The sequence below is a fragment of the Bos grunniens genome, chromosome 29 (assembly GCF_055505025.1).
Source record: "Bos grunniens cultivar Pamir isolate PY7600 chromosome 29, Bosgru_T2T1.0, whole genome shotgun sequence".
NCBI classification, from domain to species: Eukaryota; Metazoa; Chordata; class Mammalia; order Artiodactyla; family Bovidae; genus Bos; species Bos grunniens.
Genome location: NC_141193.1, coordinates 8498809 through 8514610, shown reverse-complemented (window position 1 = coordinate 8514610; position 15802 = coordinate 8498809). Strand labels below are relative to the sequence as shown.

The following is a 15802-nucleotide window of genomic DNA, read 5'->3' as shown; positions in this document are numbered from 1 at the left end:
CTATCTCAGTCTGGTATATAAAGAGGCTGGTGGAGGGTGGGGTCTGAGGAGAGGTACTCACTTCTGGTGGGGATTCAGAGGAGGCTTGATGTGGGAGGCAGCCCCTCCCAAGAGTCACAGGTTGGGAGGGTGGTTTGGGTAAGTTTGAGAAAGGAAAGCCAGGCAAGTTGGAAGATGCACTGTGGGTGCCTAGAGTCACCATATAAGGCCTGGAACCCTTTCTGGGGCCCTGGAAGATGCAGGGCTGAGGTCACTCTCTTGGTTTCAAGTTGGGCAACCAAGGCCCACATAAGGGGAGGACTCACCCGCCATTGTCCATGGAGCCAGGAGAGTGGTGGGCCTTGCTCCTGGGTGGCCCTGACTCCACCTTCCCCAGCTGACCTCTGGGGCGGCCCTGCCCGAGATGCTGGGAGGATGTGGAGTGGTGAAAGGGGGGCTGAGGCAGGACTCTGGGGGTGCATAGGCCCGCCAGCACCCGGAAGGAGGAAGCGGCACAGGGTGTCTGTGGCTGGGCCTGGGATCCCCCACTCGGGGACTTCCTCTTCCTCTCAGGGCAGGTGTAGCTGCCGCAGTGGGACCAACACCCTGACCCCGTCATGGATGGGGGCAAGGGGCCCAGGATCAGAGACTTCCTGAGTGGCAGCCTGGCCACCTGGGTGAGGGGGCAGTGGGAGGGGGGTCTGGAGAGAGGAAACGAGCAGCAGGGAGGGGCTGGTGTGGGGGTGGGGGGAGAGAGGGCAGAGTGGGGTGTCGGGGGGGAAGGGGCTGAGGGGAGGGGTGGCCTCAAGTGGGAACAGAGAAGTCCAGGCAGCTGTGGGCGGGAAAAGGAGTCCGGACCCAGGGCCACTGACATTCAGGGAACTGGTGGGGAGGGGACTATGTGGGTGCAGGGCGGCAGGTCAGAGGGGCTCCGGATTCACTTTGATGGTGGGGGTCTCCACCCCCTGCACCTGGGCAGGCCAGATGACTCCTTTGTGTTCCCACAGGCACTGGGACTAGCCGGGCTGGTGGGGGAGGCGGAGGAGCCGGAGGGGGAGGAGGAGGAGGAGGAAGGAGAGGGGCCTCTGTGTCCGGAGAAGAGGTTCTTGCGTCTCAGCGATGGGGCCCTGCTCCTGCGGGTGCTGGGCATCATGTAAGGGGCATCAGAGGATGACCTGGGGTGGGTGGGGCGTGAGGGGAGGGGGCCAGGCGGCCTAGGGGGAGGAGCCTGAGGGGTGCCTGGCAGAGCCGGCTTCAGAGGAGGCGGGTCCTCAATCTCCGCTTCCACAATTGCCCCTGTGCTCACAGTGCTCCCAGTTCCCGAGGGGCCCCTAGAATGATAAGGGGCCGTGACGGCCCCGCAGTCTGGCGGCTGTGGAACCTCAACCACCTGTGGGGCCGACTGAGGGACTTCTACCAGGTGAGGGGTCGGCAGGTGGAGGCTGAGCCCAGGAGACCCCCTGGGGGGAGGCCCATCTCTTATCACCCACCCCCTCCACCCCAGGAGGAGCTGCAGCTGCTGATCCTGTCGCCGCCCCCAGACCTCCAGATGCTGGGCTTTGACCCCTTCTCAGGTGCTCTCTCCCACCTCCCCTCCACCCCTTCCTGCTTCTACCCGCTGTCCCTCCCCGTTAACCCCTTGTGGCTTGTGCCCTGCAGAGGAGGCGGTGGAGGAGCTGGAAGGCATCCTTAGGCTACTGCTGGGGGCGTCAGTGCAGGTGAGCGGGACAGGGCAGGGCAGGGTCCAGGTCTGGCTGCAGAGGTGGCGGGATGCCCTCTGGCACCAGTCTCACCGCCCCCTCCTCGCCCCCTTGCAGTGCGAGCACCGGGAACTGTTCATCCGCCACATCCAGGGCCTCAGCCTGGAGGTCCAGAGCGAGCTGGCTGCTGCCATCCAGGAGGTACCATGACTTGGGCTGCCCTCCGGGACACCTGCCCCCTTCTTCTTCTTTGGCTGAACTGCTCTCCCTGGACTCCAGGTGACCCAGCCTGGGGCAGGCTTGGTGCTGGCGCTGACTGGGCCGGAGCCTGGGGAGCTGGCGCCTCCGGAGCTGGAGATGCTGTCCCGAAGCCTGATGGGGACCCTGCTGAAGCTGGCACGGGAGCGCGACCTGGGGGCCCAGGTAGGGGGTGGCAGGCCAAGGAACAGGAGGACCATGGGATCCAGACATGTGGGGAAGGGGGCACTGGGGTCCAGGTGTGGGGCTGGGGCTGTGGGTCTTGGGTCTGCAGGGCTGCAACAGCCAGATTCAGCTTGGGTAATTGGGGACAGATGTGGGGGTCCTGGGAGGGGCTGCTCCTGACCCTTGACCTCCCACAGCGGCTGGCCGAACTGCTGCTGGACCGCGAGCCTGCCCCCTTGTTGCCTGAGGCTCCTGCCAAGATTCCCTCGGAGGGGGCCTCGCACCACTTGGCCCTGCAGCTGGCCAATGCCAAGGCCCAGCTGCGGCGCCTCCGGCAGGAGCTGTGAGTGCTGGGAGGGACCTGGGGGCAGGCGGCAGGATGGGGTCCCGGTTGGGATCAGGCCTGGAGGAAAAGGGCTGGAAGGGGCAGGTCCCCAGACCCCCTCCTGCGTGCCTTCCCTCCAGCGAGGAGAAAGCCGAGCTGCTGCTGGATTCCCAAGCGGAGGTGCAGGGCTTGGAGGCCGAAATCCGAAGGCTCCGCCAGGAGGTGCGCTCAGATGTCCCCAGGCATGGTCGGGGCATTCCTTAACCCTTTCCCCGCACCTTCCCCGTCCTCCTGCCTCCTCCAACCCGGTTCCTTCCCGTCCCAATCCCTCTGGCTGGCGGGTGGCCGGTCCTAGCTCCGCACCCGTCTGGCTCAGGCACAGGCGCTGACGGGACAGGCCAAGCGGGCGGAGCTGTACCGCGAGGAGGCAGAGGCGCTGCGGGAACGGGCGGGCCGCCTGCCCCGCCTGCAGGAGGAACTGCGACGCTGCCGAGAGCGCCTCCAGGCGGCCGAGGCCTGCAAGGGCCGGCTAGAGGTGAGGCGGGAGGCGGGGCTGCGGGGCTGGGCATAGGGTGGGCGTGGCCTCTGAGGGACAGGGTGGGCCAAGAGAGGAGAGTTTGGCGGAGAGTCAGGCCTTGGTGGAGGCCCCAGGTATTGCTAGGAGAACGGGGTGAGGGGGTGTCTGGGGATAGGCCCTTTGGAGGATGGGGCAGGTGGAGGGGAGCGGTAGGCAAGGTGGAAGTGTTAAGCAAGGCTAGGTCCTGGAGAGGAGGGTGGGAACGGTAGGGGAGGCAGCGTCTAAAGCACCAGCAATGGGGCTAAGTGGGGGCCTAGAAGGATGCCATCTTGGAAGGCCGTTTTTGAGAAGGGGCAAGGCCTACACAGGAGAAGGGCGGGGCCCGGTGCTGGGTCCCTGGAGAGAACTTGGAGGGGGAGGGGCAGATGGAGGGGAGAGGCGGGGCCTGGAGAGCCACTAGGGTGTAGGGTCAGATGGGGAGGGGAGCCTGGAGTGCGGGGCGAGGGGGGCATCCCTCCACCGGCTCTCTGCTCCCCACCAGGAGGAGCGGGCGCTCTCGGGGGCTCTGGAGGCCTCCAAGGCGCTGCTGGAGGAGCAGCTGGAGGCCGCTCAGGAGCGCTGTGCTCGGCTGCACGAGACACAGCGCGAGAACCTGCTGCTGCGGACCCGGCTGGGCGAGGCCCACGCGGTGAGACCCCCCGGCCACTCAGTGGTCCGTGACCTCAGAGGTCCCTAGGGTTCTTTGGTGATCACTGACTCCTACTCCCTGTTTCCTCTGTTTATGCGTGCGTGTGCACTCAGTCGTGTCCGACTCTTTGCGACCCCACAGACTCTAGCCTGCCAGGCTCCTCTGTCCATGGGGTTCTCCAGGCAAGAATACTGCAGTGGGTTGCCATTTCCTTCCAGTGACCTTCTAGCCCCCACACTGGGCCTGGCCACAGAGGGGAGGGCTTGCCTGACCCTGCTCTCCCCTCCAGGAGCTGGACTCCCTGCGGCATCAGGTGGACCAGCTTGCAGAAGAGAATGTGGAGCTGGAACTGGAGCTTCAGCGGAGCCTGGAGCCACCCCCGGGCTCCCCTGGGGAGGGTGAGCGGGGCCCCAGTGGCAGGTCTGTGGGTGGGAGCTGCCTCTTTTTCCCCTGTGGCTATTGGGGTTTCCCTGGTGGCTCAGACAGTAAAGAATGTCTGCAGTGCAAGAAACCCAGGTTCAGTCCCGAGGTTGGGAAGATCCCCTGGAGAAGGAAATGGCTACCCACTCCAGTATCCTTGCCTGGAGCATCCCGTGGACAGAGGAGCCTGGTGGGGGACAGACCAAGGGTTTGCAGAGTCAGACACGACTGAGCAACTAACACTTTCCCTCTTTTTTTTTTTTCATAGTGGGGTTGGCTTCTGGTTTCATTCCCTTCCCCCAGGTCTGGTGTCAGGGCTAGGGGTGTATATGAGGAGTCATAAGGGAGCAGAGTGGACTTTGCTGACCTCATCTCCCACACCCTAGAACTCCTGCCCGGAGTGGCTCCCTCACTACATGATGAAGTGAGGGAGGCAGAGGCTGGGCGGCTGCAGACCCTGGAGCGGGAGAATCAGGAGCTTCGAGGCCTGCTTCGGGTGCTGCAGAGGCAGCCAGGTGGCCAGGTGAGTCCCCTCCAACCATCAGCAGGCCCTTCCTGGCCACCTCCTCTGGGTTTGACCATCCCTCTCATGTGCCCTCATGAAAAGACCCTGTGTCCTCATTTCAAAAGACCCTGATGCTGGGAGGGATTGGGGGCAGGAGGAGAAGGGGATGACAGAGGATGAGATGGTTGGATGTCATCACCAACTCAATGGACGTGAGTTTGAGTAAACTCCGGGAGTTGGTGATGGACAGGGAGGCCGTGTGTGCTGCAGTCCATGGGGTCGCAGAGTCAGACACGACTGAGTGACTGAACTGAACTCATGTGCCTTCAGCCCCCCCTACTGGAGGAGCAGAATGAAGACTCGGTGATTCGAGAGCCGGACTTAGCTCCCCAGACTTGCCTGACCTCAGACCCCGGCCCCCAGGCCTTGGCTGCTCAGGCAGCGGACGAAGGCTCCCAGGCCTCAGACCCAACTCCCCTGCTGTTTAAGTCAGCTCTTGAGGCATCGGCATCTGATCTGGACCCACAGGTGGTGGAGAAGCCTCTGCAGACGGATGTCGTGGTCCCTGCAGACTCCATGCCCCAGGAGTCAGACCCCGATGCAGAGGCACAGGAGTTTCCGAAGAAGGCTGGCCTGGGAGCCCCTCTCCGGACCCCTTCCTCTGTGACCCCGCCTCAGGGTCCCGAGGTTAACATTCAGGCCCAGCTGTCTCTGGGAGGAGAGACTGGGGAGTCGGTGCCAGAGGCCCTGAGGGTGAGACAGGAGGACCCTGAGAGCAAGCCGGGACCCTCGGAGACCAGCCTGTGTGTGCGGTTGGAGGAGCAGGGGACCCTAGACCAGAAGCTGGACCTACCTGAGGGGCAAACAGAGGCCAGAGAGCATGAACACAGGTTGAGGGGGTTGGTCGGGGATGCAACCCAACGAAAGTCACAGAAGAAACTGGAAGGGGCTCCTGACGTCCGGACCTGGGAGGCACGGGCCCCCGAGGAGATCCTGGTCAGTGGTGTCCCTGAGCGGGAGGCCCTCCAGGAGGAGGCGGCGCGGCTGAAGAGAGAGGCTGAGACCCTTCGAGCAGAGCTGGAGGCCCAGGCCCGGAGGCTAGAGGCCCGAGGCACGGAGGCTGCCTGCCTCTCGGAGGAGCTGGCTCAGGCCCGGAGGGCAGAGGCTGAGGCCCACCGGGAGGTGGAGGCCCAGGCCCGGGAGCTAGCCCGGTTGCGGGAGGCAGTGGAGTCTTCTGCCCGGGAGCTGGAGGCTGCGTCGCGGGAGCGGGAGGCGCTGGCGGAGGCGCTGGCAGCAGCTGGCCGCGAGCGGAGGCAGTGGGAGCGAGAGGCGCCCAGGCTGCGGGCCCGGGCCGAGGAGGCCGAGGAGCGGCTGCACGTGCTGGAGGCCGAGGGCCGCCGGCACCTGGAGGAGGCTGAGACGCAGCGCCGGGAGAGGCAGGCCCTCCAGGAGGTACGGCGGGGGTCATGGCCAGGAGACAGGGTTCCAGGCCAGTTGCTGGGGTTTGGGGGTTATTAATTTCGTCGGCAGCCACCGAGTACCCAGCACTGAGCTGGGGCTGGAGAGGGAAGGGCAAAGTCCACTCCCGCCTCCCAAATGCGCACCTGGCCTGGGCCGGGGGCAGATGTCCCCTGCCTTTGATGGGTGGCTGTAGGAGGTGGAACTAGATGGCCTGGGTGCAAATCCTGGCTCTCTGACTGTGGTGGTTTACTCAGTTGCACCCCAGTGCCTCCCTCTGTAAAATGGGGGTGCTCTTCATAGTTGCTTTATGGGGGCTTTGGAAGGCCGATGGAAATAATGGTGTGAAGAATCTAGTTCATGGTGGGCAAAGGCTCAGGATACATTGGTTGTCATGGGTAAAATGCTTTGCAATCCATGGGAACGGGAACTGATGCCAGGGTCAGGGCAAGGAGGCTTCAGGGAGGGTTCTAAGGAAAGATCGAGATCTCACTAGGTGGGGAAGGATATTTCATCCAGGGGGAACAGCTAGTGCAAAGACTTGAAGGTATTAGAAATGCTCAGGAGCCTGGGTGACGTGGGGGTAGGTGGAGAGGTGTGTCAGGCCAGCTTTGTGGGTATTGATACTTCATCCCCAGGCAGGGAAATTCACTCAAGGATGTAGGCTGACCTGTGTGATGCTGGGTTTGGGGAGAGTCACCTTGGTGTACAAGGGGACCTGGGGCCGTACAAAGGCAGTGCCCGTGGTCAAGGTGGCAGGTGAGAGAATCCCCTGGTGGCCCAGTGGACTCTGTGCATCCAGTACAGGAAGCACAGGTTCGATCCCTGGTCAGGGAACTGAGATTCTGCAAGTTGCATGGCGTGGCAAAAAAAAAAAGAAAAAAAAGTGGCAGGTGAGGCTGGCCGGAGCTGGGATGGGGGTTGGAGGAGAGAGAAAACCTGGAAACCCCTGTATTCATTCATTCGAGCATGTTTGCTGGCATCTTCTTGGCACCAGCCCTGTACTAGGCAGCCAGCACTTGCAGCCTCAGGGAGACACTCACTCACAGTCTGGGGTGGAGAAAGGACTGTGTGGGGAGCCGTAGGGGTCTAGGAAGCACACTGGACTCAGGCTGGGGCTCATCAGGGAAGGCTTCCTGGAGGAGGAGAGAGAATGGCAATGAGCCAGGAGGAGGAGCAGGCCTGTTTGCAGGGGTGGAGTGTGAGGCAGGGAGTGGAGCGAGGTGACATGGAGACTTCCTTAAACAGGTTTCCTATTGGGCAAGGCTTCATCTTCCTTCCCAGCAAAGGAAGGAGTTGCAGCTGTTTTCACGAGGGTGACAAGGAGTCAATGGAGGGTATAATGTGAGTAGAGTGGTCAGATCTGCAGGTCTGGAGGCCCCTCGGGGGAAGCAGAAGAGACCATGAGGCAAGGGGATGGGCGTTCGGGCCAATGCAGCCCAGGGCTGGGGCGAGGGTATGCTGCAGCACGCATGTGTGTTCAGTCATGTCTGACTCTTTTTGACCCCATGGACTGTAGCTCGCCAGGCTCTTCTGTCTATGGAAGCTTCCAGGCAAGAATTCTGGAGTGGGTTGCCATTTCCTACTCCAGGGGATCTTCCCAACTCAGGGATTACACCTGCATCTCTTGCATCTCCTCCATTGGCAGGCAGATTCTTTACCACTGGTACCACTTGGGAAGTATCAAATCTTCTGGAAGCTGAGCAGTTTCCTTGTTACACAGAGCAGGACACTGAGGTTCAGAGAGGAGAAGTTATTTGCTCCGAGACACCTCCTGATGTTGAGGAGTCAGGAGCCTGCTGTTGGCTTGGCTGGGGCGTGTGAGAATAGAGAGTGTGGGTGAGAGGGTAAGGCCAAGAGCTTCTCTCTGGGGTCCACTCTGTAGGAGCTGAGAGATGCTGGCAGGTAGATCTGGGTTATAGCTCAGCTGCCCTACTCAGCTGTGTGACTTGGGGCCAGTTACTCCTCTCTGAGTCTCCGTTTCCTTACCTGTAAAACCAGAATAAAAATGATACCTATGTCACAAGATCCTGTAAGATAATGAACGTAGAGTGCTTGGGGCAGTGCCTGGCACTCAGTATGGGCTTAATCAGTGGAGAGGGAATGCCAGCCAGTGGGTAGGGAAGAGCCGGTAGGGCTGGCTGGCCAAAAGAGCTGGCTCTGAGGACCAAGAGGGTGGAAGACATTAAGGACAAAGGGGAATTTTGTGAGATTTCCTGGTGGAGCAGTTCCTGGTGATAACTAGGCGTGGTGCAGGAGGAGGTGGCTGGCCAGGGGAGGGAGGTGAGGGAACCAGGGGCCAATGGGGTTGTCCAGGTGCACCTCCCCGCTGCAGGGGTCGGTGGGGGCAGAGGCACAGTGGGTGGGGCCCTGGGGGCTGTGGCTGGGGCCTGGACGGGGCAGGGCAGGGGTCCCGCCTGAGATGCAGGTCTTCGTGGGCATCCTTGTTCTGCCTCATCTCTGTCCTGGGGCTCTTGTGGCTGGGGGCTGTGGGCATCAGGGCCTCGTGGGACTTTTAGTTTTTCAGCGAGAGGCAGTGGCCAAGGGTATCTGGAAGTGCAGTGACCCCGGGGGCTGGCCTGGGTGGAGTTGCTAAGCCAGGAAGACCAGAGCAAAGATGGGTAGGCTCCATTTCCAAGGGCAGGACTTGGGGGGCGGTTGTCGTGGTCGGCCCTTCCCCATGGTTTCATCCTGCTGGAGCCCCTCCACCCCCACCCTGTACCTCAGAATGGTTTGACCTACCTCTCTAGGGACGGGGGCCACAGGCCAGAGCGGGTCTCCTACCCACTTCCTCAATGGTATGACCCAACCGCCACAGGCCTGGCCAGCAGCAAGCATCCTGGCCCTCCCCTTCCCAGCTCCCACTGTGGTTAGGCCTGGCCTTCACCAGGTTCCTGCTCTCTGTGGCCATCCCCCTGTGACTGAGAGTACTCTCCAGATCCGCCGCCTCTGAGCCCCTCTTCCCCTCACCTGCCCCGTGTGGCCTCAGCACGCAGGGAGCATCTAGCTGTCACTGGGCACATGAGGAACCATGGATTCAAAGAGGTGAAGACATGTGCCCAGCGAGTGTCTCTGAGCCCTGGCCCAGGGGCTTCCCTCACTCCCTGGCAGGCTTATAATCCCCGGCTCTCTCATACGCACTCTGCAAGGTCATCAGGCTTTGCTCCCATTTTACAGATGGGGGAGTAGAGGCCCAGAGATTTAAAGATATTTGCTCAGGGTGACAGATCAAGGACAGAAGGCCAGGTCTCCTGATGCTCAGGCCTGGTGAGGGTGGCGGTCTACCCTTCTGGCCCTGAGCCTGCTCTGCCTGCCCTCAGGAGCTGGAGAAGGCCGTGGTGCGGGGCCGGGAGCTGGGGGCCCGGCTGGAGCGTCTGCAGAATGAGCTGGAGCGGGCAGCCCTGGAACGCCAGGAATTTCTGCGGGAACAGGAGTTCCAGCACCAGAGGTGGGGCACTACCCAAGGGGCAGAGAGGGGCAGGTAAAGACTTGGGGAGGGCTGGGTGCTAAGACTTCTCCCGGCAGGTACCAGGGCCTGGAGCAGCGGCTGGAAGCTGAGCTGCAGGCGGCGGCCACCAGCAAGGAGGAGGCGCTGATGGAGCTCAGAAAGAGGGCCCTGCAGTTGGAGGATGAGCTGTTCAAGGTGAGGCCACCACCCGGGTTCCTGGGGCCTGAGCCCACCCCTGTCTCCATACTCGGGTAGGTACTTCAGGGCCCCCCCTCATCTCACCCCTCGGTTCTTGGCCAGTCGCTTGCCTTGCGTGCCCTTTCAGGGTCTGTAGGAAGAAGTGCTGTGCTGGGAGCCAGGCTGCCCGGGCCTTGTTGCCTCCATTCTGCAACCCGACTGAGCCTGGCAGCTTGACTCTGAGGCACCTGCTGTGTCTCTCCTGCAGGGGCCCCACCACTTCCTAAGCTTAGCGCCAACAGTCATATGTTAGGAATCATTTCTGACTCCCTTGTTGCACACTGGCTCAGTGCAGGTGTGATGCGGGCCCCGTACCAGGCTGCCGCTGCCCTCAGGGGGCTCACTGTCCACCTGGGACGGAGACAAGAACATAGCCAGTGGGCCCCCAGCAGACCGCCCGGCCGACAGCTGTGGGATTGCCAGGGGAGGTTTGTTGGGCTGCCCCCAGACCCCTGCGATGCCCTTGTGTGACCTCCCCGGGCCTCTCCTTGCAGCTGCGCCAGGGCGCTGCAGGGCTGGGGCCCCAGGAGCAAAAGGAGCTCAAGGGCACGGAGGCCCAGAGCATGCGGCTCATCGAGGTGGAGCGCAGTGTGAGTGTCGGGCTGTGGTGGGCGTGGGGCTGGGGGGGCAGGGAGCAGTGCCCCGGAGATCCGGCCCCCTGCTAATCACCCCCCCTCCCTACCCCTCAACAGAATGCCACGCTGGCAGCCGAGAAGGCGGCTCTGCAGGGCCAGCTGCAGCACCTGGAGGGGCAGCTGGGGAGCCTGCAGGGGCGCGCCCAGGAGCTGCTGCTGCAGAGTCAGCGGGCCCAGGAGAACAGCAGCCGGCTGCAGGTGGGCCCGGCCCCCCACGGCCCTCCCCCCTGTCCCCCGCTCCTGCCCACCTCCAGCCCCCCATCAGTGCCCTTTTCACCCCGCCTCCAGCCCTCCCCTCCACGGCTGGCCATCCGTCCCTCTGGCTTTCCCTGACCCGACCCCAGCTCCATCTGTCCCATTCTGGCCTTGTGCCACTGGCCCTTGGCACCCCCCGACGGCTCTCTCTCCTTTCCTCCGCCCTCTGCCCCCCATCCCTTACCCCCCTTTCTGGCCTGGGATGCCCCCCACAGCAGCCCCCCACCCCGTTCTCCCCTCTGGCCTAGGCCGAGAAGTCTGTACTGGAGACCCAGGGCCAGGAGCTGCACCGCAGGCTGGGGCTGCTGGAGGAGGAGGTGCAGGCAGCGCGGCGCTCCCAGGAGGAGACCCGCGGGCAGCAGCAGGCCCTGCTGCGGGACCACGAGGCCCTGGCGCAGCTGCAGCGGCGGCAGGAAGCTGAGCTGGAGGGGCTTCTGGCCCGGCACCGCGACCTTAAGGCCAACATGCGGGCGCTGGAGCTGGCCCATCGGGAGCTGCAGGGCCGGTGAGCACCCCCCTCCAAGCTCACAGCTTCTCTCCTGGGCGCCTCCTGTCTGCCCAGAGCGGGCTCCCTGTTCCCTGGGAACCACCAGCAGGCCCCTCTCCCTGGCTGTGCCCTTCTGTGTGGCAGGGCTCTCTGCACTTCCAGGGTGGGCTCACCCTGGGGCTTCATCGGTGGTCCAGAGTGGTGGGCACCTAGCACAGCATTCTGCCCTGTGGCTTTGCCCCCCGGGGCCTATGCTTAGGAGACGGAGGACTTCCAGATGGTCCAGCTGCCTGCTTGCCCTGGCCCCCGGTCCTTGCAGCCCCCTGAGCCCCTGGTTCATCGCAGGCATGAACAGCTACAGGCCCAGAAGGCCAACGTGGAGGCGCAGGAGGTGGCCCTGCTGGCAGAGCGTGAACGCCTGGTGCAGGATGGGCATCGGCAGCGGGGCCTGGAGGAGGAGCTCCGGAGGCTGCAGAGTGAGCATGACAGGTACCAGCCCGGGCACAGCCCCTCCCCTCCTGGGCCAGTTCTCAGTGTTCCCACCTGCAAAGTGGGTTGATAGTGAGTTAGTCCCTTTCCCCATGGGGTTCTGCTTTGCCTCCACTCCTCGTTGTGGTTCCTCTGCCATCATGAAGGGCCCAGTTGAGGTGGGCGGGGCGTGGGGGTGTTCCTCTTGGAAAGCAGGTCTCCTTGCCTCTGCAGGGCTCAGATGCTGCTGGCGGAGGTGTCCCGGGAGCGCGGGGAGTTACAGGGGGAACGCGGGGAGCTGCGCGGCCGGCTGGCGAGGCTGGAGCTGGAGCGGGCACAGCTGGAGGCCCAGAGCCAGCGACTGCGGGAGTCCAACCAGCAGCTGGACTTGAGTGCCTGCCGGCTGACCACGCAGTGTGAGGTGCGGTGAGGGGTGGGTGGCTGGGGAGGGAGGGCGGCTGGAGGGGAGGGTGGGGTTGGAAAGAGTCAGGATCTGGTGGAAGGCAGCTGCCCTGAACCCGGTTAAGCGTCCCCCACAGCCCCTGCTTGTTTGTCTTGCTGTCCGCCTATGACAGCTGTTGACAGAGCTCCGGAGTGCCCAGGAAGAGGAGAACCGGCAGCTACTGGCCGAGGTGCAGGCGCTGAGCCGGGAGAACCGGGAGCTCCTGGAGCGCAGCCTAGAGAGCCGGGACCACCTGCACCGCGAGCAGCGCGAGTACCTGTGAGGGGCTGCGGGGGCTGGCGTGGCTGCCCCTTGGGACCTTTATGGGGCGATTCCCTGGGAAGGCCTGGGGAAAAGAGGAGGCTGACCCTCCCGGGGGCTCAGGCAGCACGGTGTATCAACCTATCCTGGGGCATGTTGCTGTTTAACCAGCAGGGGTGTACCAGGGTGTACCCTGCGTTCATGCCCAGGCCTCAAGTCCACCTCCTCCTTCCCCATCCTCCCAGGGACCAGCTCAATGCTCTGCGCCGGGAGAAGCAGAAGCTGGTGGAGAAAATCATGGACCAATATCGCGTGCTGGAGCCTGGGCCCCTGCCCCGGACTAAGTGAGCGGGCCCCTCCACCCCGGTGGGCTGGAGGTCTTCCCTACCTCGCCCCTGCCCTGCCCTCTGAGCCCTGGCCTAGCCCGGGTCCAGGCCCGAGTGAGGGTTGGCCTGGCCTCTGCGACCCCCAACATGGCCCTCTTGTCCTCCTTCCTCCCTGGCCTGACCCCGCCTCTTGTGCCCTCTTGCCCCCAGGAAGGGCAGCTGGCTGGCAGACAAGGTGAAGAGGCTGATGCGGCCCCGGCGGGAGGGGGGCCCCCATGGGGGGCCGCGCCTGGGGGCCGATGGGGCTGGCAGCACGGAGAGCCTGGGGGGCCCCTCAGAGACGGAGCTCCCTGAGGGCAGGGAGGCGGATGGGACAGGTGGGTCTGGGGGCCGCCCTGCCCCCAGGGGCTCGCCAGTGCCCCTGGTCTTCCTGTGTGGCTTGTGCACGTGTCCCCCACTGGCCTTTCCTGCTGCAGCTTCCCGCCCCCCCCTTCCCCGCATCAGATGGTTCCGGTGACTCTCTGCCCTGGGTCCCTGCTGCGTCCCTCTCGGCTGGCACCTCCCTCCCGCCCGCACTGCCGCCCACCCGGTCCTACCCATCCAGAGCGGTGCCTAGGATCTCGGAGCAGCGGGGACTTTAGTCAGAGGTCACTTATCCCAGACAGCAGACGAGGAAGCCGAGGCCCAGGGAGGGGAAGCACCTTGCCCAAGGTCACACAGTGAGTTAGTGTCAGAGCCAGCACAGGGTCCTGCCTCCTGTCGCCACCTCCATTCATGCAAGCTTGCCCGCCCCCACTCCCAGCCCCCATCTCTGCAGCCGCCTGTCCCCTGTGGCGCCCATGCAGCTTCCTCCTGCCAGTCCCGCCCCCCCGGCCCCACTCCCCCCAGCCCTCCCGGCACTGCTCAGACACCTCCCCCTGCCTGTGCCTCTTGCAGGGTCCCCCTCACCGGCACCCATGCGCCGGGCACAGAGCTCCCTGTGTCTGCGGGATGAGACACTGGCGGGTGGGCAGCGGCGAAAACTCAGCTCAAGATTCCCCGTGGGGCGAAGCTCTGAGTCATTCAGTCCTGGGGACACCCCCCGGCAGCGATTCCGACAGCGGCGCCCAGGGCCCCTGGGGGCACCCAGCTCCCATGGCAAAGGTGAGGGAGAAGGGTCCCTGGGGGCCCACTGGCTCCTTGGGGGAGGGGGCTTCCCTCCTGGCTCCTGTGTCTGCCCGCCCACCCTGCTGCCTCTGTTCTGGCCTTCATGGCCCAGTGGCCACCTTGTGCCCTCAGGACCTGGCGTGGGATGGGGCGGCTCCATCGAGACCCTGGCGGAACACGAAGCAGATGCCAACGGAGAGAGTGAGTGGGGGCCTGGGAGGAAAGCGGGTATTTGCCCTTCCTGGGCCCCTGGCAGGCCTCGTTCACCCATTCCCTCATTTGACCATGAGCCTTTCTGGAATGTCAGGTGATGTGATACTTGGGAATATAACAGAGAACATTCTGGTATGGGGAGCTGGGAGACAGCTCATGATATGCATAAAAATAATAATTATCTACAATAGCTTGTCCAATAGAACTATGACGTGAGCTCCACGTGTAATTTAAAATGTTTAGGTAGCCTCATCAGAGGATCTTTGCGACCCCTGTGGACTGTAGTCTGCCAGCCTCCTCCATCCATGGGATTTCCCAGGCAAGGATACTGGCGTAGGTTGCCATTTCCTTTTCCAGGGGATCTTCCTGGCCCAGGATCAGGGCCCAGGGCCCTGGGTCTCCCACATTGCAGGCAGACTCTTTACCACCTGAACCACCAGGGAAACCCCTGGAAGTAATCAGAGGAAGTAATGAGACATGTAAAGTTAATTAATATTAGCATATTAATATATTATATAAACATATGGTATATATTTAATATACTATATATTGTATATATTTAATGCATTTAATAAATTATACATCAATACACCAATATACTCTATAAGTACATATTAATATCGATATATTAATATATTTCAACATCACATATATTAATATTAGAATATTAATATATTTTAACTCAGTATGCCTAAACTATTACCATTTTAGACATGTAGTCAGTGTAAAAAATCCTTAATGAGATATTTCATTTTTTTCACACTAAGTCTGAAATCCAGTGGTATTTTACACCCAAGCACATTGCAGTTCAGACTGGCCACATCTCAGGTGCCCAGTCCTGTCCTGGGGAGCTCAGCCCTACAGTATTAGAAGGTGACAGTGTCCTTGGAAAAAAAAAGAGAGCAGGGTGGGTGAGATCAGGAGCCTCGGGTGGGCAGGTGGCGAGGTCAGGTAGCGTGCTCAGGGCAGGCCTCCGAGAGGAGGTGAAGCTGAAGCAAAGGCTTGGAGGTCAGGGTGTGTTCTGTTCATGTATCTGGGGAATGGTGTTCCTGGCAGAGGGAAGAGCTGAAGCGAAGGCCTGGTATGTTCGAGGCCCGGCCAGGCGGCTGGGAACCCCTTGGAGAGGGTAAGCCTGAGCTGAGCTTTTCTCTCCAGGCCTCGAGGTGCAGGAACCGGAGAAGCGAACTCTCGCCCCTTCTCTCAGCCAGTGACACCGCATGGATGGAGAGCTTGGGAGCGGAGTGTTCTCAGCACTGGAGTCTCAGTGGGGACCCCAGGCAGCCCAAGAACGCGGGGAGGCAGGGCACTCATGGCGAGTCCTTGGACAAGGAGACCTGGGCCCCTGGATCCTCCACAGCCTGCACTGGGGGCCCAAGCTGGAGCTGGGACGAGTTTGTGGACAGGGGGGACGGCTGGCCCCCACAAACAGCTGCCTGCTGGGGCTCGGCCCTGCAGCCCTCCCTGAGGAGGCAGTCCCCAGGGAAACTCCCAGCTGAGGGAGGCAGGCGGGAGTGGGCAAGAGAGCCCCCAGCCCGGCCCAGGAGGGGAGCCAAGGACCATTCCCTGGGGACGGTGACCTGGGTCCATTTCTGAACCTTGGCTCAGATGTGAGGCACAGGAGAATAAAGCTGGGGTGCAACCAGTGACTCTGCTCTGTCTACCGGCCACAGCCAGGAGCCACTCGCTGCCAGGGACACGGGGCCTGGAGTTCTCTGCTGACAGGGGCCTGGTGGCTATTGGCTTCCTTGCCCTGCATGGGGCAGCAAAGGGCTTTCCTCAGGGGAGGGGCCGGTTGGGCTGGCGGGGAGGCTCTGAGCGGCCAGCAGTGGGTGGGGGTCTGGGCCTGGGCTCCTGAGTGGGGGCAGTGAA

At 62.6% G+C, this 15802-nt stretch overlaps 1 protein-coding gene across 5 annotated transcripts; it reads left to right on the top strand.

The window, feature by feature from the left end:
• The first annotated feature begins 504 nt into the window (after window positions 1-504).
• Window positions 505-15579, top strand: CCDC88B (coiled-coil and HOOK domain protein 88B). 5 transcript variants are annotated; one of them, XR_015157799.1, is made up of 27 exons: window positions 506-656; window positions 987-1132; window positions 1288-1399; window positions 1484-1553; window positions 1639-1697; window positions 1797-1880; window positions 1959-2102; window positions 2300-2445; window positions 2568-2649; window positions 2804-2962; window positions 3486-3632; window positions 3922-4030; window positions 4439-4575; window positions 4888-6009; window positions 9336-9463; window positions 9541-9658; window positions 10195-10290; window positions 10393-10533; window positions 10839-11095; window positions 11423-11566; window positions 11780-11966; window positions 12121-12266; window positions 12494-12592; window positions 12785-13293; window positions 13511-13717; window positions 13853-13921; window positions 15089-15579. XR_015157799.1 is itself a non-coding variant. In XM_086384349.1 (27 exons), exons 1-27 carry the CDS (start codon window positions 597-599, stop codon window positions 15142-15144), a joined length of 4194 nt encoding a protein of 1397 aa, XP_086240475.1. In that variant the 5' UTR covers window positions 506-596; the 3' UTR covers window positions 15145-15579. The 5 variants fall into 5 exon arrangements, 4 of the variants coding, with proteins under 4 accessions (XP_086240476.1, XP_086240475.1, XP_086240473.1 ...); XM_086384349.1 differs by having other exon boundaries at window positions 5086-6009; window positions 12785-12951; XM_086384347.1 differs by having other exon boundaries at window positions 12785-12951.
• The last annotated feature ends 223 nt before the right edge of the window (window positions 15580-15802 follow it).

Coding starts and splice junctions, on each gene's coding strand:
- CCDC88B (XM_086384347.1), top strand. CDS start 597: ATGGATGGGGGCAAGGGGCCCAGGATCAGAGACTTCCTGAGTGGCAGC. Junction 1,400..1,483: donor GACTGAGGGACTTCTACCAG/GTGAGGGGTCGG, acceptor CCTCCACCCCAG/GAGGAGCTGCAGCTGCTGAT. Junction 2,103..2,299: donor AGCGCGACCTGGGGGCCCAG/GTAGGGGGTGGC, acceptor GACCTCCCACAG/CGGCTGGCCGAACTGCTGCT.